A 23,878-nucleotide genomic window follows, 5' to 3' on the forward strand; every position below is an offset into this window, starting at 1 on the left:
TGATGTCTTCCATCCTGTAGCTGTCATTTCAGTCCACACAGATGATGTGGTAGTGATTACTGGGAGCAGCTAACTTAATATGTTTCACCACGGTCCAGGACAGCCTGTGCAGCTGAGTCAAAGTCAGCCAAGCATTTAGCCACCTGACTTCTGTCACTACTTTTCATTGATGTAGCGTGGGAGCCAAATGGCTATGAAGGAAGTTGATCTCCTCATTCTTAATCCCACCCGCAGAGCACTGATTGGTCAACTGGCTGTCAGTAGGCAGAGCAGCAAACCGGTATTAAAGGTCCAGTGTGTGGGATTCTAGGTTAAGTTCTATTGCATTTTAAACTGGGCTACCCATAAACAAGTTGGCAGCAGTTGTAGCGTGGCTAATGTTAGCCTAACTCTCTCCATTTTCTCTGGTGGTCTCTGAGGTCGAGATGATTGTAATTTAGGATGGTAATACATATAACTGGCTGATATGTTTCAGCAATGGATAGTTATCTGACTAGTTTGCCGTTATGGACAGTGATTTAGCATTTAGTTAGGTTAGCTTGCTCACATGATTGCACAGGAAATAATGGGTAGACTATCACTAATGTTGTTTAAATTAGATGTTGGTTTTTTGTTGAATTAATTTGTATTAATTTGATTTAAATGTTTGAAAAAATAAAAAACATTCAAAATATTATCAAACAGTAATTTGGCCACTCTGCAGTAATTCTGAGGACTTCAAAGGGGTCGTGGACCGTCTGTTGACGACCCAGGCCTTACTGTATAACCGTTACCTTAGAATGAGTCCTTTAAATATATACAGAGGGAGGAGATCCTCTTCCAGGGAGTCAACCATGTTTCTACAGTAGCCCAGAATGGACAAACCAAACACTGACTCTAGAGAAGGCCCTTCCCTTGTTTTTAACAGCCACTGGTGAGGAGTGTTCAGTTGTTTGCAATCTGCACCCACACCGCTAGATCCTACACACTGGACCTTTAATCACATAACATCAGAGATTTGATTTTCGAGGCGTGTATCGAGGCTATGAATTAGCAGGAAAACCCAAATGCAATGACACTGTCATTTGCAGATTTAGATTACATCTCAGTATTTTCCCTGTTCGGTTTTTTCAAGCGTTGTAAAGCTTACAAAAGATGAGTTGAAAAGTGTCAGAAGGACTTTTGTCTGTGTCATCGGCAATAATCAGCCAGCTATGGATGAGCTTTACCATCTGAGAAGCTCTCACAGGCACAGAGAACACTTTCAGTTCAACTTGATCATGATTTTGTCGTGAGGGCTACAAGCGAGACCGTTCTCTCAGTGTTACGTAACAGAGTGTGTTCACAGTTCTGTGGTTATCTTGTGAGAATTGCCCAGCAGTGTTTTAAACTCTAACAATAATTAGAACAGTCCCCAATGAAGAATTTGGTCTAAATTCTGAAGTTTTAAAGCTCGTGCTCATGAATTATTTGTGTCCAGTTGTGGTTGCTCTGGGACTATCTTAAGCTTCGGATAGTTGCAGCAAAGAAGATTCAGAAATAAATCCAATAGAGTTTCATCATTAAGTGGTTTTATTTAATTTTGTCAGCAGTTTTCCTTTTTGCTGTGTCACTTACTGAGAGAAAGGATTGCTGAGGGACAGAAATTCTGCTTTAATCATCTTGTTCATACTTAAACATTCATGTGCTTCAACCCATTTTCTAGCTAATCAATGCTGGGTCAGGCTGTTTCCTGAGGCCTTGCTGTACCTGATGTGTTTGTCATTTTGATGTTTCTTCTAGGAGTTGGAGGCTGAATCCAGGTTCTCAGAGGCAGAGTACCACTTCATGGAGGCTGAAGAGTGGAAGGCTGCGGTCCACATGTACAGAGTCAATGATATGTGGGAGGAAGCATACAGGGTAGATACGGTCACATTTCTTTTGTTGTCTTGCTAGCTGTAAATCCCATTTAATCTCCAGAATACGTAGAGTTTTGTACTGCAAACATCTGAACTGTAGTTGTTTATCTTAAACCCCTAAAAGTGTTTCTAAACCCACCTTTTACTTGTTCAGGAGATAACACCCTTGAGGTGTCAAAGCTCGGGTGGCAAACTTGTTCCACAGGCTACTTATTATGACAAATAAATAAAACAAAATACTTAAAGTGAGGTTAGACACACAGTTAAATGTCAGTGACTTAAAAGATTTCAATTTTGGTTTGTATGTGGCAGTGGTCACATTAAAAAAGAAAATGAGGCAGACAGCACAGACTTAAATCTACAAAAGTAACTCCATACACAAACTTATGCCACAAAGATAATATAATCACAGAAACACATTGTGGTTTGAATAAAGTGAATGTCCTTCAACATGTCCAAATTGTATTTAACTTGTTCTTTACACCTTTGACAGGTTAGAAACAGCCTAGAACATTTTATAAATGGTTTGTAACACACTTTAGGTCATTTTATAATGTATTTTCACACTCAGGTAACACGACAGAGAGAGATCACAGAGGACATTAATGCACATACATTTATAAAAATGAGTATATAACCACTGGGGTCGTAACAATCTGTATTCTGATATCAATGTAGTGTCTTACATCAATAGATGCTGAGTCCAAAGGTGCCTACAAGGCAGTCTAGCAATTTCCATATACATAAGTGTGAGACCTTATATACCTTGATAATCAGAAAACATGACATGGATCAAATAAGCTGATCTCATATTGTATGCATGTGTTATTCAGTCTAGTTTGCCTAATTTTCCAAGCTTTAGAAATGAATGTAGCCCATACTGTGCCACTCAGTCCGAGCGTGGGTGTAGACGGCAAAACCACGCCCATCTTAGTGAAATATCAAGTTTTCATGGAGTCCCTCATTGGAGCAGCATTATTACAACTGTGTGCGTCCCTGCTGACGGTGTTTATTGCTGCTGTTGTGTTGAGAGCTCACTGCAACTTTATAGCTTCAGTGTAATGTCTTTCTCTGGGATTATCTGTGGTGAGGGAAACGGCTGCAGGACTCCTATAGAGATATATGATTACACATATATTTGTGTGTGTGTGTGTGTGTCTGTGTCTGTGTCTGTGTCTGTCAGGTGGCGAAGAGCCATGGAGGTGCTGGTGCCCAAAAACAGGTGGCCTACCTGTGGGCCAGGAGCCTGGGAGGAGAGGCAGCCGTCAAGCTGCTCAACAAGTTCGGCCTCCTGGAGTACGCCATCGAATCTGCGGCGAATAACTTGTGAGCCCCACCACGACACATAGACCCGACATACACTGTGATGATTCATCCTTATTTACCTACGTCACATTGAGATCAAATCTGTTTAAAATCTTGAGAAAAGACACTTTGATACCCGTCCGGAGGTTTTATTAGTTCTGCAGTCTGGCAGGGAGCTTCCTAATGATTTGTGTCTTGAGATTCAATAAGTGTGAACTGCTGTGTAGTTTCTGGGATAAACACAGTGTACGAAGAGGGCATTGTAGCCGGTGTGCGGCCCAGAAGACATTCCTCCAGAACACCCACCTGCTGACTTTAATAAGCTCATTCCATCCACATATTCAAATGAATATTGACCCAACAGTCGGTTATTGAATTGTAAATCCTGACTTAATTTCGTGCTCTTTTTTTTGTCGCTCTCCAGCTCGTTTGACTTTGCTTTTGATTTGGCTCGTCTCTCATGTAAGGAAAAGATCCCAGAGATCCACCTCAAACACGCCATATACCTGGAGGACGAGGTAACTCTGTCACCGTCCGGCTGCAGACTCTGACCTAACCTGCTGTCCATACTGTGACTGTACCGCACCATAAACACAGGGACTGTTTTATTGCACTTGCACAAACATGTGTTCAATATATACTCCTTTACATATCAAACTGTTTTGTTTCCAGGGCAAGTTTCCTGAGGCTGAGGTCGAGTTCATCAAAGCAGGAAAACCCAAAGAAGCCGTGTTCATGTGAGTGCTGCAGATGATGATGTGCTGACCACGCTGAACACATGTAGCTCAGTGTTACTGTCAGCTAAGCCTGTTAGACCCAGGGGTGAATTTAGAGTTAGTTTATTTAGAGATGAAGAAACTACTGATATCATGATTTGAGTTGAACTGAGTAATTGTAATAAACTGTCATGGGATGTAGTACTTTTAATTTGAATACTTTCACATTTTTCTGATCATACTTCCATACCTTTAAAAAAAAAACACAACTTTTACTTGTAACAGAGTGTTTTTACAGTGTGGTATTACTTCGGTAAAGGATCTGAGTACTTCCTCCAACACTGTTGCAGATACGGCCCCTATTAATTATTGATGGAGGTTCACAGAGTTCATTCGTTTGAAGTGTTTGAGGATTTAACTCAGTTTGTAAAAGCTGCAGTAACTGTAAAGGGTCATGCTGGTGCTTTATTGCATATTTTTACCTTTTTACTTTAAATCCTGCACACATAATATTATTGATCACCATTTCTCAAAGCGTATCATATGTTTTTTAATTGTTATCCTGCAGTGTCTGCTTTAAGTTTACAGAGAGCAGCCAGTTTATGTCGCTCTTCGAGTTCCATTTCTACACGTAGCATTTTAGCATCTAAAAAAGTTGGGTTTTTCATATTATTTTTTGGGCATGTGTGTATGTGTGTGTGAACTGCTCCAGGTATGTTCACAACAAGGAGTGGGCCAATGCCCAGCGGGTGGCTGAGGGCCACGATCCAGAGAGCGTGTCTGAGGTTCTGGTGGGCCAAGCCAAGTTCTGCTTTGAACAGAAAGATTTCCAGAAGGCTGAAGCCTTCCTGCTCCGAGCCCAGAGACCCGAGATGGCTGTTAAATATTACAAGGTGACTACAAGAGCCAAGAAAAGAGTCTCAAAATGTTCTGAGCTAAAATGATTTCTTTATTTTACTGAAACTTTACACATCCTAGACTTCGACTACCTTCCGTATGTTTACTTATTCCTTATCGTTGTCTTGTTTGTGTTTATCAGGATGCAGACATGTGGAGCGATGCCATGAGAATCTGTAAGGAGTACCTCCCCAACAAGCTCTCCATACTCCAAGAGGAGTACGAGAAGGAGACGTCCAAGAAGGGAATCCGGTGAGAATAAAACCAAACAAATAGAAGAAATCAGTGTCCATCAAGACTCAAGAGTAGATCAGAATCGATACTGGATTTTTGGGGCTGATACTGATAAAAATTCAGATATCTATACATCAGCAGATATTTGACTTTTGATTTAAGCACTATTTTTGGCACTAACTGCTATGCCATTTCTATACTAACAAGTCTTGTCATTTACTCACACCGATGCTGATGGAAAGTCAGGTGAGGTTTCGTAGTCCACAAAACATTTCTGGAGCTTCACAGCATCACAGCATTCTCCTAAACAACTGAAGTAGCTGGGGACTTGTTTTCAAATGTAAAAAAATAACCAAATAATAAAAAGGTGTAATGGTTCCATGCAGCTCCTCTGGCGTAATCCAATTCCCCGGAAGTTCGAGATCCAAAAATTGATTTGAAAAAGACGTTATTGAATCTCTCAACGCACACTGCATTTTAAAACAAGTCCCCAGCTACTTCAGTTGTTAAGGAGAGCGCTGCAACACTGTTGGCTGTGAAGCTCCAGAAATGTTTGGTGGACTACGAGACTTCACCTGACTTTACATCAGCATGGGGGTTCGTAAATAATGACTGAATTTTCATTTTTTGGGTGAACTGTTCCTTTAAATAATTGATTAATGTTAATGTAACAACAGTTTTTTGCCGCTCAACTGGGAACGAACTGTTAAACACAAAAACAAAAAGACTCACTAGATGGCCTGAGGGTAGATTCTTTAAAACAACAGCTTGTATTTCCTAACCTGCAAAAACACACCAAGATTAGAGATTCTGATAAATTACACCATTTTCTAAATTACCACGAGAATGTTTTTCTGCATCATGATCTGGAAATAAAAGTTATCTATCAATATATATTAGACTATATACAGTATATACAGACACTGATATACACCAATATATCCGTGATAAGCCAATATCTGTCGATCAAATCAGCTGATCAATATATCGGTCAGGCTCTACTCCAGAGAGCTGTAAAATGGTGATTTAATTTACCTTCATTTACCAGTGTTTTCCTCTCATTACACAGTAACAACAGGAGGAAATCTGTGGTCCCTTCCTGATTAAATATAAATAAAAACACTCACTGAAGCTGCATCTTGTTATAGTTACAACAGCAGCAGCAGCAGATGCTTGAAGCCTCGTCAACCACACTCGTAATTATAGATCCGAGGTTTGGTATCTGTGGGACTTTATTTTAAGAGTTTTCAATCAGATTTTGTTGACCTGTTATGTTATAAAGAAACCCTTTAAAAGACCAGAGGGAAACCACAAAGAGCTCTGTGAACATTTTACAGACTCTCCCATCTCACCCCGGCAGTATAATCTATGCACAAAGAGTCAGTTTGATGCTTTATTAAAACACAGCTCATGTGTTATCCCGAAATGAAACTACCAACAAGGAATAGCTCGTTAGTTAGCCGGCAGACCGGCAGCGTGCAGCTCTCATCCTCCTCCCATCGCTTCTCTCTCTTTAATGACTTGTGGGAGAAAACATCAAAAGTTGCCAATGGAAACGAACGAGGAAGAGGGTTAGAGTGAGAAAACACTGAATTATTCCTGCAGAGTTTAAAGCTCACGCTCCAGATAAATGCAAGGCTTCCTGTTTCTTAAAGGCGTCTGCAAACCATGATCGAACTTTAGTTTGTTAAGAGGTGCACGCGAGTTGAATCTTAATTTTTTAAACCATTTTTTTATTCTTCGGAGATCATTTAGTGGCGACCTTCATTTACAATGACATCGAGTCAGTTACCAAAACGAACATTATTCCTGCCAGTCAGGTGCTGTGATCATTTGTGGATTTGAATGTATTTGATTCACATTCACTGGAGGCCAAATGGAGTGAAAATGCCAACATGAACCCTTTTTGAAAGACAGTCTTATGTAAATTACAAATATTTTTTATGATGGCTACAGTGGGAACACAGAAAGAATGTGTTTCCTGTTGGGTACATTAATATCTGATGACCAGAGACTGAAGAGACATGACAGATCGACTGTTTAACAATGTTGCATGTGAATGTTTTTATTCTTTATCATCTTCTATTGCTGTTCTTCAGTTTTTGTTGCACTCTTCAATCTTTGAATGACAAAACTAAGTTGTGTTGTACGCAAGTATGATAACTGCAAAATTTTATTATTCTGATTGAAATTTTAAAACAAAGCACGATGACTTTTTTACCCCTAATTGGCCCAGATATCCATCCTATTCATGCCAGTGCCTTGTTTTATATTTGATGATGTGCTGATTTAACCCTCAGATGAAATGAATGTTTGTGTCTCCTGCTGTGACTCTCACTCTGTGTGTTTGTTTCAGGAGTGTGGAGGGCCTGCTGGAACAGGCCAGGGAGTGGGAGCAGTCGGGTGAATACTCCCGGGCTGTGGAGTGTTACCTGAAGGTGAAGGACGACTCCAACACCACCCTGATGGAGAAGTGCTGGATGAAGGTAAAAAATATATTTTTTTAATAGGTCCAGTCAGCACAAATACAGCTCCATTTGTTGTCATAGGTCTGAAAAAAAATCGCTGAACTATTAACTACTGCTTAAACTATGATTAGAGGAGTGCACTGATATTAGAGGAGTAGTACCAACTGCAGCAACTTTTCACGGCGTCATATGCATCAAAGGGGGGAATTATGGCATTGAAATACATCGAAATGTGGGACTGTCATGCATGGATCAGCAATAACAATGTGACGTTAGCTAGCGAGCTAAGTAGCCGAGACATCAGCAAACTAGTAGTGATTGTTTTGTGGTTGTTGTAAAGAAGGATCATAATACATTGAAGCAACAGAGAGTTCTTTGAAGTGTGCCAATGTCAGTTTGAATTGCAATGTAGCCCGAACACTTCATTTCTAGAACTCTGTCCCAACAACAACACCCTACACCTAGATGTATTGGGATTGGGCAGATATTACACCAATGCAATGAGCCGTTCACCCAAAGAGTACCTGTATGTGATCACCACAAAGACCCAGCTGCTCTTCTACTCCATTGTCTTCATGTTATAATAACCTCTTTCTAATGCTTGCAATGTATTATGACGTGGGTGTTGCTACATCTAATCTGAATTTTATCTTGTATAATTAGGTTTTTGATTTGGTCCTTAAAAAAATAAACAAATAGCTAACTAACAAAATGAGGACTAAACCAAAAAATGTCTCCAACTGAAACGTAACATTTCTCCTATTGGTTGTATCACATTCAGCACTGTAGTGGACGGATGATAGAATAGGTAAATAATTGTAGCCAACGTTTTCTTACGGTGAAAGGTCACAGTGTCACCAACATCAATAGATTTCACTCAGGGGTCACACAGCAGGTATCGTGTGTTATTGATTGAAGTGTGATGGAGATCAGATCATTTAGAATCTGAATGGTTGGTCTGATGGTGCCGCTGAAAGAGAAAGGTTACAGGGTCTCAGAGATCAATACTTTTTTTTTCCTTTTGGGAGTTTGATTAACCAGCGTAAGAAGAAGAAAGACAAGTGTGTTTTCATTTGAGATGTGGACATCTGGTCTCCTAGTGGTGTTCGAGTGAAGGTCACAGGGTCAACAGGATCAATAAGTGGCTTCCTGTAGAAAGCCTGAACGTGCACAGTAGATTTTATTCCTGCTACTGGTACGATCACTTAACCTCTGCTCCTCTCCGGAGTTACCAAAACATCTGGAACATACAATGGTTAGTCTGATTAAATCTTGTGAGCGGAGTACGAACCAATGAAAGCTAACTTTGATTTGTTTTATTCTCACCAGAGAGCTTTTTGTGTGTCCTGATGTGTGTGTTCATTTGTCTGTGTTTTTCCAGGCAGCAGAGTTGTCCATCAAGTTCCTCAGTGGAGATCGAGCGATGGAGGTGATCCTGGTGGTCGGACCACGGCTCACACAGCTGAGGAAGTTCAACGCTGTAGGTCAACACACACAAAAGCACGCACGCCGTGTCTTGGCACGAATCGGCTTTGATTTAACTTGTTTTGTGTTTTTCTTTTTGTTTGTGCTCACATGTTTCAGGCTGCTGAGCTCTACCTGAACATGGACCTCATCAAAGAGGCGATCGATGTCTTCATTGAGGGCGAGGAGTGGAACAAAGCCAAGAGAGTCGCCAAGGAGCTGAAGCCAAGGTTTAAAGACAAAGACACACACACGTACACATACACACAGCATTGCACAGTTATTATTACAGACTAAACAGAAGAAAAATCAAAGATTGACAATTCAAAAGTCAAAATACACCTTAAAATCACAAACTCAAGGAGACTGTAAATACTTTTCAAAACCTTGTAAAAGTACAGATAATTGTCTCCAGTTCAGATTAATTGGAGTTATCTCTAGTTTTAACTGCCTTGTATGTCATCACTCTGATCTTTGGCAGGTACGAGGAATATGTGGACCAGAAATACAAAGAGCACCTTAAAAACCAAGGCAAAGTGGACTCTGTAAGTACAACTACACACTCTGTTACAGACTGGATCTAATTTATTGAGGGAACTCTTGCAATATTATCGATCTAACACTGAGCAGTAGGTTTGAGCCTGATTGGGGCCATCATTTATTCACTCAAATGAATGAGAACGAGGTGAGTCACTGCAGGGAAGATCTCCATATTGTGCAGGAAATGAAGCAATTGGAAAGAAACAGAAACTTCTGGAAGTTTACATTTCATTTTAAGCTTCATGTTACCGTTGATGAAACTGAAAAGTTGTTTTTTGTGATTGCCTGTGTCTGGTTAGCTGGTCGGTGTGGATGTCATGGCAGCTCTGGACATGTATGCAGAGAGAGGCCAGTGGGACAAATGTCTGGATACAGCATCTAAACAGGTACTGAACACACAATCAGCCTCACGCTGTTGGATAAATTATCCATTTGGATAAATGGTGCAAACCAGAGCTGCAACAATTAATCTGTTAAACAATTAGTTGTCAGCCATTTTCAGCTTCTTAAATGTAAATATTTCCTTGTTTCTTTCCTGCTTTATGACAGTAAACTGAATATCTTTGGGTTGTTGACAAATCAAGACAATTGAGGATGTCATCTTATTTTCACATTTCTTTTACAGCAAACAACTAATTGTTTTGTTGAGGAAGTCATTGTTAGATTAGTGGGGGGGTTTAATATCATGTAGGGAAGGGGTTTTGGTCACAAAACCTGGCTCAACATGTCAGCGCTCCTCATCAGAATCAGAATCAGGTTTATTGCCAAGTAGGTATCATCACAAAAGTAATTTGTGTTTTAGTGCATTACAATACACATAGCAAGTAGCAAAATAAAAAGAAAGATAAAAAAGCAAGTACTGCAAGTCAAGAAGTATAAATAGAAATTTGAAAATTCAAAGCTGTACAGTTTACGTTTGAAATCATCCCTCATTATCCCTGTTGTGTTTTTGTCAGAACTTTAAGATCCTCCAAAAGTACGTCGCTCTGTACGCCACACACCTCATCAAGGAGGAAGAAGCTCTGAAGGCTCTGCAGCTCTACATACAGCACGGAGCTCCACCGAACACCCAGGTACTGAATACACACTTAACTTCATATTCATGGAAAACAGCTCCAGTTTATTTATTATCTTTCACTCTCAGTCGACACCTTGTGAGGTGTTTCTCACACTTCCTGTTTTGCCGCGGGAATTTCTTAGCGCCTGGATTCAGGAAGCTTCAGGTCAGCCAGCCTTCCTAAATGCTGCTCATGGCAAGACTGAAAATTGTAGGTTATATGTTATCTTGACAAAGATATCCGCCAAAGTCAGTGCAATTTTCACCAGACAATAACATCCATGTGGCTTTGTGAAAATTGAATAACAAAGTCACAAACCAGGACTTTTTATCTGCTCAAGCATCATTCTGATGTGCAAAATAAGGCTACAGCCTCCCCAGTTGACACGATTTCAGAAGCAAAACTGCAACACTAAGAAAATGTCATAATCTCTTATGTGTCAGTATATTGTCATTTATATATTAGGGTTCTGCGGGTTCTTTAAAAGTCATTAAAAAGTAAGGTTTAAATTGCCTAAATGCGTCCTCTTCTTTGTTAAAGTCCAAATTTCTGATGATACAAATCTTTAAACTTACCACTGAACCGAATACTGTCCTTTTACTTTATACTTGCACTAACCTGTTGGCAAAATGATGATTAACCTTACTCACTCTAATAACCAGATTCCTGCATAAAACCTACCCCTGCATGGGACCACATATATACTACTCACCTTTATACTTAACCTGCAATGGTTGATTGGATCTCCTTTTCCACCTCTGTCTTAAATTTGGTGAAAAATATCTTGAAAAGGTCTTTAAAAGTGTTAAATGTAAGTGTCTGATACCTGTAGTCACCCTGTTCTGATATAACCACAAAGCATGTGTGGAAGGACCAACAATAAATTTCACCATTGTTATTCTCAGAACTTTAACATCTACAAGCGCCTGTTCCTGGACCTGATTAACCTTCCTGACACTGATGGACCAGAGTCGTACCGGATGTGGGCCGACCTCCGCAACTTCCTGCTGCAGCTGGTAAATCACAACAGTATCTAGTTCAGACCACCTGAGATGAAAAGCACCACATAATGTGGAGTACAAAGCTAAATTTATTCATTGCTGTGAAGCTGATAGCTGATTTTGTTTTTTTTTAATGATTTCAGTGTGAGAACATGTCCAGGTCAGCCGAGGCGAACTCTCCAGCTCATGAAGACTTTGAGCAGATGCTGCTGATCGCTCACTACTACGCCACGAGATCTGCCGCCAGAGGAGTGGAGCAGCTGGTACTCCAAACAGCACAGATTCTTTTTACCTTTTAACCAAAACAAGACTCTGATAGATAAATTATGTTTTTAATGTCAGAGCTTAACTTCCTACTTCTTCCTCCACAGCTGGAGGTGACAGTTGTTTTATTAGTCATTTTCAAATTAAAGCTTCTTCTACTTCTTCTTCTTCTGCTGCTGTTTCTATGCAGATCAGTATAGCAGCCAAGCTGTCGGTGTCTCTGCTGCGTCACACTGAGCTCATTCCTGCAGACAAGGCGTTCTACGAGGCAGGTCTGGCCTGCAGGGTGAGTCTACCATGAGGAGGTGTAGTCTCTACACTTAATAACTTTGCCAACACACAATATACCTTGTGTCTAGACTACGTAGAGAATTTAAAACTAACAAGGACGAAAAGAAGAACGCGTTTAGTCTTATTTAGAAAAAGGGAAATTGGTACACCCTTTTTTTGAAAAATGATCCTACCAATTATTATTTTTTTATTTGCCTCTCAGGGCTTCCGTACATTTTGTTCTAGAAGATCATTCCAGTTCTTATGACGGATACATGATCCTCTGTACCAGATTAACGATGCATGTTCCTTTTTACTTTTTAATGTGGCAGGCTGTTGGCTGGGAGAACATGGCCTTCATCTTCCTCAATCACTTCCTGGATCTGTGTGACGTGAGTTAACTGTCTTGACTCAACTGTAGAGCTGGACATGATGAAACGTTAATGTCTCAAATCAACACTGGACTTTTCATTTCTGATTGGTTGATTTCTGCCTCCAGGCGGTTGATGAGGGGACCCTGGACGCTCTGGACCACTCTGACTTCGTCGACACCGACATTCCCTTTGAGGTTCCGGTTCCCTCCAAACTCTGTGTCACTGTAAGAGATCCATCCACCAACACTTAACACTTAAACATCCCAGTGGACACACTGATGAGGCTGATGTTTGTGTGTGTGTTACAGGACGCCCAGCGGGAGCAGATCCGTGACTGGGTGCTGATGGTGTCCATGGACAATCGGTTGGAGCAAGTTCTGCCGCGTGACGAGAGGAACTCGTATGAAGCCTCGCTGGTGGCCGTCAACACCGGTCTGCGCTCTCTGCCCTGCATCCTCACCGGTAACACACACGCACAGATATATACAAACACACACACAGTCTATAAAATGTTAACAAGTTACTTGTAAGTGCTTATAAATGTTTTTTAAACCAACAATAAGTATGTTTAGGAGACATATTATGTTCATTTTCAGTTTCATAATTTGATTTTGGGTTACTACTGGAACAAGTTTACGTGCTATAATGCTCAAAAAACAAATTAGTTTTCTCAAACTGTCCAGCAGCACGGTGTTCCCCCTCTGTCTGATTGGTCAGCTCACACACGCATGAGCTAGCACCGCTCACCGTGTTTTCAGCTTCCAGTTAGCTTCACTTCTACCGTGAATATAGGCAGACATTATGCAAATGTGTGACTCGGTGAAAGTCATGGAACTAAACTGACGAGGTGTTTCAGGAGCAGTGTTTTCTGTGGGAGAGAAGAGCTCCCGTTGGTGGGGAATTTGAACTTTTTAACTATAAAAGACTTCAAAATGAAAAAAACAAAACAAAAAAAACATTACAGATCTCCTTTAAAAAGACACTCTGTATTTTTGGGGAAGAATTTGATACAAAAGTCAGAAATATTTATCTTTTCCGTAACTGAATAAACAAGCTGTTCTCAGAGGAAAATAAGGTCCCAAAAACACTGCAGCTAGAAAGGTGGCCGGGTCCGCCACATATAAACAAAGTAAAACAGTATGAAACTGATGTTCTTTAAGGTCAGTTTGTTTATTCTGTCTATTCAGTCATGAAAACAAAGAGAGTTTGTTTATTTAGTTTGTTTGGGCATAAAAAGATCTTTCTCTTCTGAATAATATTTCCTCCCCAAAACTACATATTGCCCCTTTAACACATTAATAATTTATGATATTGTTATTAAACATCCTGTAAGGGCGCCCCTTACTACCTTTTAACTAAGGCCTATTACAAGCACCTTTATTTAAAGGATTACCGGCTCCTTTAAAGTTTACATATGAGGAAAATGTAAAGCTGTAACATAAAATACAACTCCAGCAGCAACAAAGTAAAACATCACTGTGGTGTTGATCTCCCAGTTTACCCTCCTCACTCTGTGGTGTTCCTGCCTCCAGGCTACCCGGTGCTGAGGAACAAGGTGGAGTTCCCTCCTGTGGGGAAAGCAGCCAACAAGGAAGACTGGAACAAATTCCTCATGGCCACGAAGGTGAGAAGACCAATTCAAGATGTCTGACTGATTTCTTGTGTTGTTGTTTTTTTTTAAAATATTGGTCAAAGGCAGAAGAGAGCATGGATGAACTCTTTTTATTTAAATGTTTTATTTTTTTTACATTTCTGTCCAACACACACAGACACACACAAAGGGAAGTTGTTTGATGTCTCTCTTACAAAAGCCAAACTCATTTCACTGCATTTCATCATCTCTCGACTTCAGTGGTTTTCTGTGAATCAGCATAAGCAGTCGACTAATCGCAGCATCATTATCTCACATCTCAACGAAACACACACACACACACACCTTTACACCCCACACGTGAAGCAGTGACAGAATGCGTTGAGGCTGTTTTGTGATTGGTTGTTTTTTGTGTCCATCTTCCCCTGCAGACCACTCACAGTCCAGAGTGTCAGGACGTCCTAAATTTCATCAGCCAGTGGTGCGACAGCCCGCCGGCATCTGGATTCTCCTTCCATTGACACACACACACACACACACACACACACACACACACACACACACACACACACAAACACACACACTTCTTTTCTTTTTGTGTTTGTTACACTCTGTGCTCTTTCACCTCTCTTCTTCTCTGTTTCTTGTCGTTTTTTTTCACGTGTCCCAAAACTGTCCCAAACCAATTATTTATTTTATTTATTCAACTTTTCATTTTTATCTGCTTTCATGGCAGTCTCAGCGCTGTTTCAAAGCCGTCTCGCACTTCTAGGTGTGTAATCCTGTTGAGATACTTAATACGTATAGGTACATTATTTTTTGCTAAAAACATTTTTTTATTAATTTAATCTCAGAAAACAGTCAACTTTAAAATCAGCCATGTGTAACTGGACTTTTTTTTCGAAGAACAATTAAACCAACCACACAATTGATAAAATGTTCTAATTCGGTCTTTGATTTAACCTGGGAATTTATAGACAATTCTTCTGCTCAGTCTCCCCCTGAATTAAGACCACGTATGAGTGTTTTATATCCACATTTACATTACACGAGAGAACCTGTGATTGGAAGACATAAATTAAGCTAAAATCCTGAAGGATTCAACAAATAAGGTAAAAAAAAAAAAGCAAAGCGGACGAATGTGGACACACGTTAGTTGAAATTTTAATTCGGACATGACCGTGATTTAACCTGGGAACTCAATCTCCCGCTCTATCTTCTCTTTCTATCTTCTCCCTCTTTCTCCCATCAGAAGGATTTTCTCTCTCAGGATGGCATCGCTGAATAAAAGCCAAAGGTTTCCGTCACATTTTAACTACATAGTTCTTATTCCAGCAGTTATGATGATACTTTATTGTTCTCAGACTTTTTCATATGCAAAGTCGGGGGGATTTGTGAAAATGCCTTTATCGTGTGTTTGATATGGAATGTATTTTGTTTAATAAAGTTAAAATTTAAAGTTGATTTTCAAGTAATCACTTTCCCTTACCCCTCCCCTATTCTCATAAATAATTTCACTATCACTTACATACCTGCCGTCATCGTCATCGTCATCGTCATCGTCACTCACGGTGGTAGTATTCGGTACAAATATTCTGATATCTGGTGTGTCTGGTAAAATTTTCAGTGGGAGTGTATCTCTTGTGGCGATGTATGGGAACACCCTCTCACAGAAAGGGTGTGGGAATCTGTGTATGAGTATGTCTGGATCAAAAAATGACAGACTGTAATAGTCCACCTGCACTCTGATCCTCTGGAGCTGCTTCTTCACTGGAAGAACGTAGACTTGATCATGTAGACTTGGGGCGATTGTTTTGTATGTCCCATGATATAACCCTATTGTCAGTAACCGAGACTGTGAGTCTAAATCTCCTTTCTTTTGAAGAGACTCTGGTGCCACACCCAAGACCCAGTGTGCACTGTCCCCAACCTCAACCACCCAGCTGTGAAAACCTGATTTAAAGCCCTCTGAGCCGAGCACAAAGCAGGAGCTGTCGAACCTTTCTGGATTATCAGGGAGCTCCTGTCGCTCTCTGCTTCTCACGCTGGTCAGATCATCAGACAGGATGAGTTCTGGATGAGCAGAGTTTGGATCCAGGATCACAGTAGTGTAGACAACCGCATCCTTCATCTTCTTCCAGATTTTGAGGCTCAGGTTGCCCAGGTGTGTGGTCACATCTATCAGAGCTCCTGAGAGCGGCTCTGGGTCGTCCATCAGGGGGCGCTGCTGGAGTCTTTCCAGCGCAGCTTTGTAGTTTTGCAGGAACGAGGCATCTTCAGCTCTCAGCTCCTCCTCTGCTGCTCTGATGGTGTCTGAAAGAGCTGCGATCTCTCTGCGCAGATCCTCCATCTTCTGCTTCATCACCTTAAGTTTTTGCTTTTCCTCCTTCCTCAGAGCAGCCACCCTGACCTCCTCTTCCTCCTCTAGAACTTGGTGAAGCCTCTTGAACTCCTTCCTGATCTGCCTCTTTGTGTCTCGGGCTTGGACTTTAATTTGTTTTGATGTTTGATCGCAGTTTCTTTTAGCTTCTTCAAAGAGCTTCAGTTTTTCCTGCAAAGGTTTGAGGCATTTCTGGAGCTCCTCTTTGTGATCCTGCGCAGCTTCATCAACGGGTCTGAATCTGTGGTCGGTGTGTTTCTCTGAATCTCTGCAGGTGAGACACACCAGCTCCTGATGGTCCACACAGAAGAGTTTGAGGTTCTCAGAGTGCAGACTGCAGAGAGCGTCTGAAGACCTCTGATCTCTCTCCAGTAGGAAGGCCTCACACTGGTTCTTTAACGCCAGGTTAGGAGGCGGGTGTTTTCTTGAAGAAGTCCTCTTACAAACAGGACATTTGAGTGTTTGTTTCCTTCTCCACCATCTCTGCACACAGTCTTTACAGAAGCTGTGGCTGCATGACAGAAGAACAGGATCTTTAAAGATGTCCTGGCAGACAGGACAGCGGAGATTTTCCTCTGATTTGGACGCCATTTTCTCTTTCAGCGTAGCAGGAAACACCCAAGCCACGATGTTGAGACAAGATATTAGTCAGCTGACACGTCGCTGGTCTTGCATAAACTTGTTTAGAGTCTGAGCTCTCTGAAAACTTACTGGTTGTAGTCAGCAGCAGGTCGAGGTGTTAATGTTCCAGTTTCCCCTCCTGAATCTTCTCTCTCGTCTCTCAGTGTATGAGTGTCTTCTCAGTGGAGGAGTAATAACTCAGGAAGAGGTGAGTCAAAGAAAGAGGATGGAGGCGGAGCTGAATGTTCAACTGGAATAAACCAGGGGTGTGTTTCAATCCACTGTGTTAGCGTAACTGTGAAAACGGATATTGCCAAATTACCTGAGGGAGAGTCTGACTCATCCTGTCAGACTGATCCTGGATCCAGGACTAGTGTTTTTAAAGGAGAAGTCCACCGATTGTACACTTGAACATCTGATGCAGGTTTTAGGGAGTAAGACTGCATCTGTGAGATATGGAGGTTTGTGAAATGTGAAAACCCTCCTCAACTCTGGTCGAGGTTATTGGCCCTAAGCAACATTAGCAGCTTATATCATAGCACGACTGAATCTGTGACCAAACTGTTGAAAAACTGAAACTGTTTGTTTTGTTTATGTCTGTGTTAGAATCCTGACAGTTGGTTCCAGCTTCGAACAAGATTTGTCAGCCAATAGTGTAACACCGTTGGTATCGCGTGGTTTCTGTGTTTCGTCATCAAGAGTCTTGGTAGTTGAAAAAAACAAATGACTGAGTTCTACAGTATTCGCCCCGCATACTGTACTGCGCTAACATTAGCTGGCTACCATTAGCAATGTTAACATTAGCTAGCATTAGCAACGTGAATGTTTGGTAGCTAACATGAGCAACATTAGCTAGCTTGCTAGGTCTGTTGATGTTTGGTATGTCATGAACATGTTCTCTTGTGAAAAGCAGCTGCAGTGAAGGAAGATCTCTGTGTGCACATTTAAGGACGTTCGGGTAAACAGCTATTGCCTGTAGAAGACAAGTTTTATATCCTTCATATCTTCACGTTCACATTGCAAGAAATGTATGTATGTAGGTGCTGCAACAGGACTTCATCAGGAAGAGGAGAGGTGGACTGTGTTTATGTCATTGATGCTTGGTGCTCAAACGCAGACAAAACTGATGAACAGTGATGTCAAACTTTTAATGTGAGGATGAAAACCACTGTCTTGTTGCTGTTGTTGATAATTCTCCTGATGCAAAAATTCAAAAATGCCCCACATAACTATTTAGTGTGTGTTTAACCACTGTGTCCTTAAAGTCCATGTGCATCACATGATAATAACACACCTAATCACTATTCGCTCCAAGTTCAAGAAAAGAAGAGAAGTCAATTTTTATTATTCTTTAAAAATAAGTGCCTATCTAAATCAATATCTTATAATATATTAATAATACAGTAGCTAAAGGCTCCTACAGACCAGGAAGGTTACGGCAGGTGTCACCTTTGGATTTTTATCAGTGTTCAAAAGTATTACAATCTTTCCTTAAAGGTGCTATATTTAAGTTTACTCTCCAGCAGTGGGAACACCAATGTTAGGCTAAATGTTTTGCTTCTATTCCTGTCATGTCTTTCTTTGCTGACGATCGTGGCTTCTCGCCGTCCAGGTGCTACTTCTTCATCCTCTCCTGTTGGACTGAGGGCAGACCAGACGCTATACTAACTCACGAGGCTAGCTGGTTAGCTTCAGTAGTCATCTCTGCAACACTACACATAGACGTGTTTGACATGATGTCAACGCTTATTTCTTCAAACCTCTGTTGATTATTTTAAACGTTTTAAACTCAAATTCTGGCATAAAGCTCCTTGTAATATGTGCTGAATATCAATAAATCTGTCAAATGAGAAGAAGAAAGATGAAAAACAAGAAATCATTTGAATCGTTTCTTTATTTCATTCTTCAGCAGTCAATGAGAAAATACACATACATACATTTCATCATTGGGAAAATACAGCACATTCATTTGTTTATTTGAAGTTGATATAAAAATGTGGACACGTCATCATGTTTGTAAAATTTAAAGAAAAATAATCTATTTGATGGATAACATTAGTAGAATATATAGTTTTTTTATGCCTTTTTTCTATTTTCGATGTGTTTCATTCTAGACCGACTGTTGCAAGATGATTGGCTGTTTAAGGTCTGCATTACAAAAACATCTTTGTAATCCCTCAAAACCTTTAAATTCAGGCTCAGATTCCACTTGTAAAGATGTAAGTACTACCATCAAATCAATCAGTTGCAAAAGTAAAGCTTTACTGTTTGTATTTCCATCTTACTTCAGTCAGATTGCAGTTACATAACCTCTTTTACACAAAACATCTTTTTAAAAACACAATCTGAAAAACAAAATATCAAACACAAAGTCCGGCTTTGTATATCCCCTCACTGTGGTTGACTGTCCATACATACATTACATCCTACAGTATATATATGGCCTCATTTCCCAGCAGAGATACTGTACATCCGCAATCAATATAGAAGCCTGTGTGTTTGAGGGAAATGCATTAGTAAGTGATAAGAGAAGACATTTCCTGTTCTGGTTCCATGTCTCCTGAAACTGAACATACTCACCGACATCGCTCATCATTCAGTTCATATATCAGTGTTTATTTACATTACACAGGAGAAAATGTGATTGGAAGACAAATATTATGCTAAAATACAGTTATTTTATTAGAAAGTAGGTGATTAACATAGTCTCAGGAGGCTGTGGTTCCAAAAATGTGCATTTTACTGAAGGGATTTAAGAAATTATGGTCGCAAAATATCGCAATTCTCTAGATTTTGTTTGTAATTCTACTCTTTATTTGTCATTGAGAGTATTTATCAGCTCAGGAAGAGGAAGACGAAGAAGCAGTGTCCTCTCACTGCTTTAACCCTCCTCAGCTCCTTTATTATTATATCTACATACATGTGAGGAACATTCAGTATAAGGCCTCTGGTAAACCTGGTTATGTGAATATCACCCTTCATACTTTAAAGCAACATTATATAGAAATTGGTGTTTTGTGCAATTTGGCGCCCCCCACAGTTTCTGAGTGCAACACCACTCTCTAAAACACAAATCCCAGGTCTGTAACAGTTTGTCAGATGTGATGTAGGTGCCAACTACAAACGAAACTCATTACATCAGAACAATGTCATGTGTTGAAAACTTGTATGTATGTAACGCTGTGATCCTTCCTTCTCACTGAAGTTATAGTGCAGAAACAGGTGACAGAGACACCATTCACCCTGTTACAAGTCACTATACCATCAATATGATTTTGAAAGTTATTTAAAAAAAATGTAATTGTTATTTTACAGTAAAAAAGGCTATAAACTCAAATAAATTCGATGCATCAGTGAGGACGTTTACTTGACCTGCATGTCGGACCGGGAGTCTGGATTTTTGATTTTAATGATGGAGGGTGATGTAAGCGAGAGGCAACAGAGCAGAAATGCAAACAGCGATGGTGGTGGTGGAGTAGAGCGGTGGAAGCAGCGTTATTAAAGCAGCATTTAAAGCTTTTACAGAGTATGTGAGAGACTATTTGACTGTGTTTCTCAGTTCTTTCTTCCTTGGTGATACGCTTAAATGTAGGGATAGAGGAGCTTTATCAACTCTACTGCGTCGAGGAGAATAAGGAGTAATGTTTAGTAAAGTTTACGGTATTATTATTAATGAATATGAAATTAGTTATCTTAAGGAATCTTTCAGCAGGGTATTGTTTCTGCTGAAATTTCTTCAGCAATTTCTGCAAATTCCCTCTGTGATTAAACTCTATAGTAAATTGTGTCATGGATGGAGGTCTCTGACTGGAGTTTGGTGTTCTGCCTAACACAATCTCTGAGCGTTAGTGGAACAAAAAAAATGGATTTTATCAAAAATGGTGACACCTGGCGGGACAAACCAAATGGAAAACATCACAGCTGATTATGAGCTGAGACGCATGTCAATTAAGTAAATGTTTGTGTTCTGTCTTGCACATTCTTGTATTGTTGCTGTTGCTGTCTTGTTGTCTTTATTGTGTGAATTTTATGACTTTATAGGCTTCAAAACATCTCGCCAAAGGACTGCAGTTGAAAATGAGCCGGCTAACACTGGCACATTTATAGAAATGTCCATTAATGTGTGTTTTACCTACAAATAAATAAATGAAATGCGCCCACAAATATATCTTTTATGTCCTTTTAATTGTATTATAATTCTCAAAATCGCCGAGACACATGGAAAAGGGTGAATTTACTGTCAAGAAGTAAATTTCTCATGTTAAAAAAGTCATTATTGTATTTTAATTAAGAGAGAAGTTGGGATTTATAGTAGTGATTGGATTTTGGAGCACCTATCTAGTGGCCACTAGTGTTCATCAGTGGTACTGCAGCAAACTTCCATATTAGTTTCAGTTTTAAGTTGGGATGCTTTTCAGATATGAGACAAAATGGCTGCATTTTCTCAATTAATCAATCAGTTTGACTTATAAAATGTCTGAAAATGGCAAAAAAAAAAAAAAAATTCTCAAAGCAGAAGACGACGTCCTCAAACGTCTTGTTTTGTCCGTTTACAGTCACAGAGGAAAGAAACCAGAAAATACTCACAAAAGGAGGTAATCAGAAGATTTTTTATCTGATCTTTAGAAAATTACTCAAACCGATGAATCGATTATCAAAGTGGTTAAAACAGTAGAAAATGGCCGTCTTTATTCAATGAATCCATGCTGGTGGTTCAGAAATCCACTTGAGTTTTAGCCATTTTTAGCTCGGAGTCGTTGATCATAATTTAACCACTAGAGGCTGTCTCACGTCACCTGAACACACTCAGTCACTGAGTTCAGAGCTGATTTTCAGCCGCTCTCTTGGCATTCACCGCGTGCCTTAATTGTATGGACATTTAAATCAAGGTCCGCTGTGAACACGAGGAGAGACGACCCAGATTCTTCTTCTGCTTTCTCTTTTCCTGTCCTGTCTCACTAGATCACTCTCATCTACTTCATCCAATTCAATGGGTTTTCATACTGTTCTGCTTTATTAAACAGCTCTGCTCCAGTTTGTCCACCAATTCCACTCAATCCCATTTCATCCAGTGCTGTTCAGTCCCACTTTATCCCTTCACATCTCTGTGTTCAGCTTCACTGGGCTTTGTCCAAGTCAGTTCCTCTTTATCCCTCACAGTAGTTGTTTCAGTCATCAAGTTAGATCATTATTGTTTTATGTTTGTAACCGTGTAACTGTGCTACTGCCTGTCTTGGCAGGGATTCTCCTGAAAAAGAGATTTTTCCTGGTTAAATAAAGGTTAAATATATGGAGCTTGAAATACATTACATTAATTACACTGAAATACATAGTATTTTGTTACAGTTTGGGCCAAATATATTGACTCCTGGCTCTACTAATGTAGAATAGTTATAAGGATATGAGACTAAATATCGTCTTTTTTCAAAATTGTTGTATCATGATATGACGTAAGTGTTGTCTTATCAGTAAAGTGATGTCATTTTCTACACTTGTTTTGATACTCGTCTTTACCCACTGAGCCATTATATCCACAATACTGATGATTATTTATCAAAAAACTTCAATGTGCAGTATCAACAGTCATCCCTACAACATTGCTCAAGCATCAATATCGAGATATTTGCTTAATAATATAGTGATATTCTATTTTGTCGCCCACTCGGAGCATTTATGAGGTGCTTTTGAGGAGATTTCAAAATAAAAGGTACAGATTTGGTGTCACAATATGGCCTAAAAATAATTCTACGGTCATATCGACTAATCACACATGTACATCATGTACACTACCATGGGATCACTCTGACAATAGCATTTATGATGACACTGCTTGATTACACTGGATTTTATGATTATACTGACGACAGTTACTGTTAGTACATTGTGTTTTTATGCTCTGGTTGCCTCTGTGTGTTTTCCTGCAGTGCTCTGTCACTATCTGCAGCCTCTGACGACCAGCTCAGAAAGATGCTTTAGAAAGTCCATCGGTATGAGTGTAAGTGTGCGTGTGTGTGTGTGTGTCCATGTCGGCCTTGTGATTAACTGTCAAGGATGTCCTGGTGACCTCCACACAAAAGGCGACATGCTGGGGGCTTCAAGCCAAGGACAAAATTGACAAGATAGTATATTATTTTCTAGCTATATTGACTATTGACTACCAGCACTTACCACTAATGACAACACCAGCATTCTGGATGTTTTAAGCCTGTTGCTAAGACTGTTTTTATCCAAAATATGCCATAAACGCTGCGACATTAAGCAGCCTCTGGTTTGCATTTATTTCTTACTTTGGTGTGAAAATCATTTTGCAGAGATGTAAGTGTTGTTTCTCACCTTCTTTAATGCTTTTTAAACCCTTTAAACAACACAATGGCTCAATTCACAGATCAGTCTGGACACATTCAACCACATCACAGATCAGTCTGGACACATTCAACCACATCTTTATTGTTTTCCTTCTTGGATTGTGTCATTTTAAGGACCCGAAGAGGATAAAGTGTCAAGTATTTTACAAGAAAATGCAAAAATTGTTTTGTGTGAGAGACATTTTGTCCCTTTTAATCCTGTGACCCCCTTCAGATTGACTCTACTGAGATTTATCGTCCGACTGAAGCGACTCTAAAGTCTCTGCAAACTGATTTTCACACCATAGTGAAATTAACTGAAACCAAAAATGGCTTCCTTTCCAAAAAAAAGAGGAAAAAAATCTGAAATAATGCAGCATGAAGAGGAAAATGAATAAAAGTGATATAAGAATGCAGCCTTTAAGAACTCAGAAAACGCCGGTATGCTCCTTTAAAGCAGCACTGCGGACCATT

At 40.0% G+C, this 23,878-nt stretch overlaps 2 protein-coding genes across 2 annotated transcripts in view; one reads left to right on the forward strand and one right to left on the reverse strand.

Annotated features, from left to right (window-relative positions):
• ift172 (intraflagellar transport 172) overlaps positions 1 to 15,523 on the forward strand; it is a 45,816-nt gene extending 30,293 nt beyond the window's left edge. Inside the window, exons 29-48 of the mRNA XM_073493532.1 lie at positions 1,762 to 1,878; positions 3,061 to 3,203; positions 3,607 to 3,700; positions 3,855 to 3,919; positions 4,611 to 4,791; positions 4,938 to 5,047; positions 7,386 to 7,515; positions 8,879 to 8,977; positions 9,082 to 9,191; positions 9,443 to 9,506; positions 9,801 to 9,887; positions 10,458 to 10,574; positions 11,465 to 11,575; positions 11,704 to 11,823; positions 12,015 to 12,110; positions 12,427 to 12,486; positions 12,594 to 12,692; positions 12,777 to 12,930; positions 14,001 to 14,092; positions 14,491 to 15,523. Coding sequence (XP_073349633.1) covers positions 1,762 to 1,878; positions 3,061 to 3,203; positions 3,607 to 3,700; positions 3,855 to 3,919; positions 4,611 to 4,791; positions 4,938 to 5,047; positions 7,386 to 7,515; positions 8,879 to 8,977; positions 9,082 to 9,191; positions 9,443 to 9,506; positions 9,801 to 9,887; positions 10,458 to 10,574; positions 11,465 to 11,575; positions 11,704 to 11,823; positions 12,015 to 12,110; positions 12,427 to 12,486; positions 12,594 to 12,692; positions 12,777 to 12,930; positions 14,001 to 14,092; positions 14,491 to 14,580 — 2,139 coding nt within the window. The 3' untranslated portion in view covers positions 14,581 to 15,523. The remainder of the gene's footprint in view (positions 1 to 1,761; positions 1,879 to 3,060; positions 3,204 to 3,606; positions 3,701 to 3,854; positions 3,920 to 4,610; positions 4,792 to 4,937; positions 5,048 to 7,385; positions 7,516 to 8,878; positions 8,978 to 9,081; positions 9,192 to 9,442; positions 9,507 to 9,800; positions 9,888 to 10,457; positions 10,575 to 11,464; positions 11,576 to 11,703; positions 11,824 to 12,014; positions 12,111 to 12,426; positions 12,487 to 12,593; positions 12,693 to 12,776; positions 12,931 to 14,000; positions 14,093 to 14,490) is intronic.
• Positions 14,787 to 17,030, reverse strand: LOC141017702 (nuclear factor 7, brain-like). The gene is made up of 2 exons (XM_073492435.1): positions 15,592 to 17,030; positions 14,787 to 14,841 (listed from the first exon to the last, which is right to left on the reverse strand). Exons 1-2 carry the CDS (start codon positions 17,028 to 17,030, stop codon positions 14,787 to 14,789), a joined length of 1,494 nt encoding a protein of 497 aa, XP_073348536.1.
• Between the last annotated feature and the right edge of the window lie 6,848 nt (positions 17,031 to 23,878).

Source organism: Pagrus major, chromosome 22 (assembly GCF_040436345.1).
Source record: "Pagrus major chromosome 22, Pma_NU_1.0".
NCBI classification, from domain to species: Eukaryota; Metazoa; Chordata; class Actinopteri; order Spariformes; family Sparidae; genus Pagrus; species Pagrus major.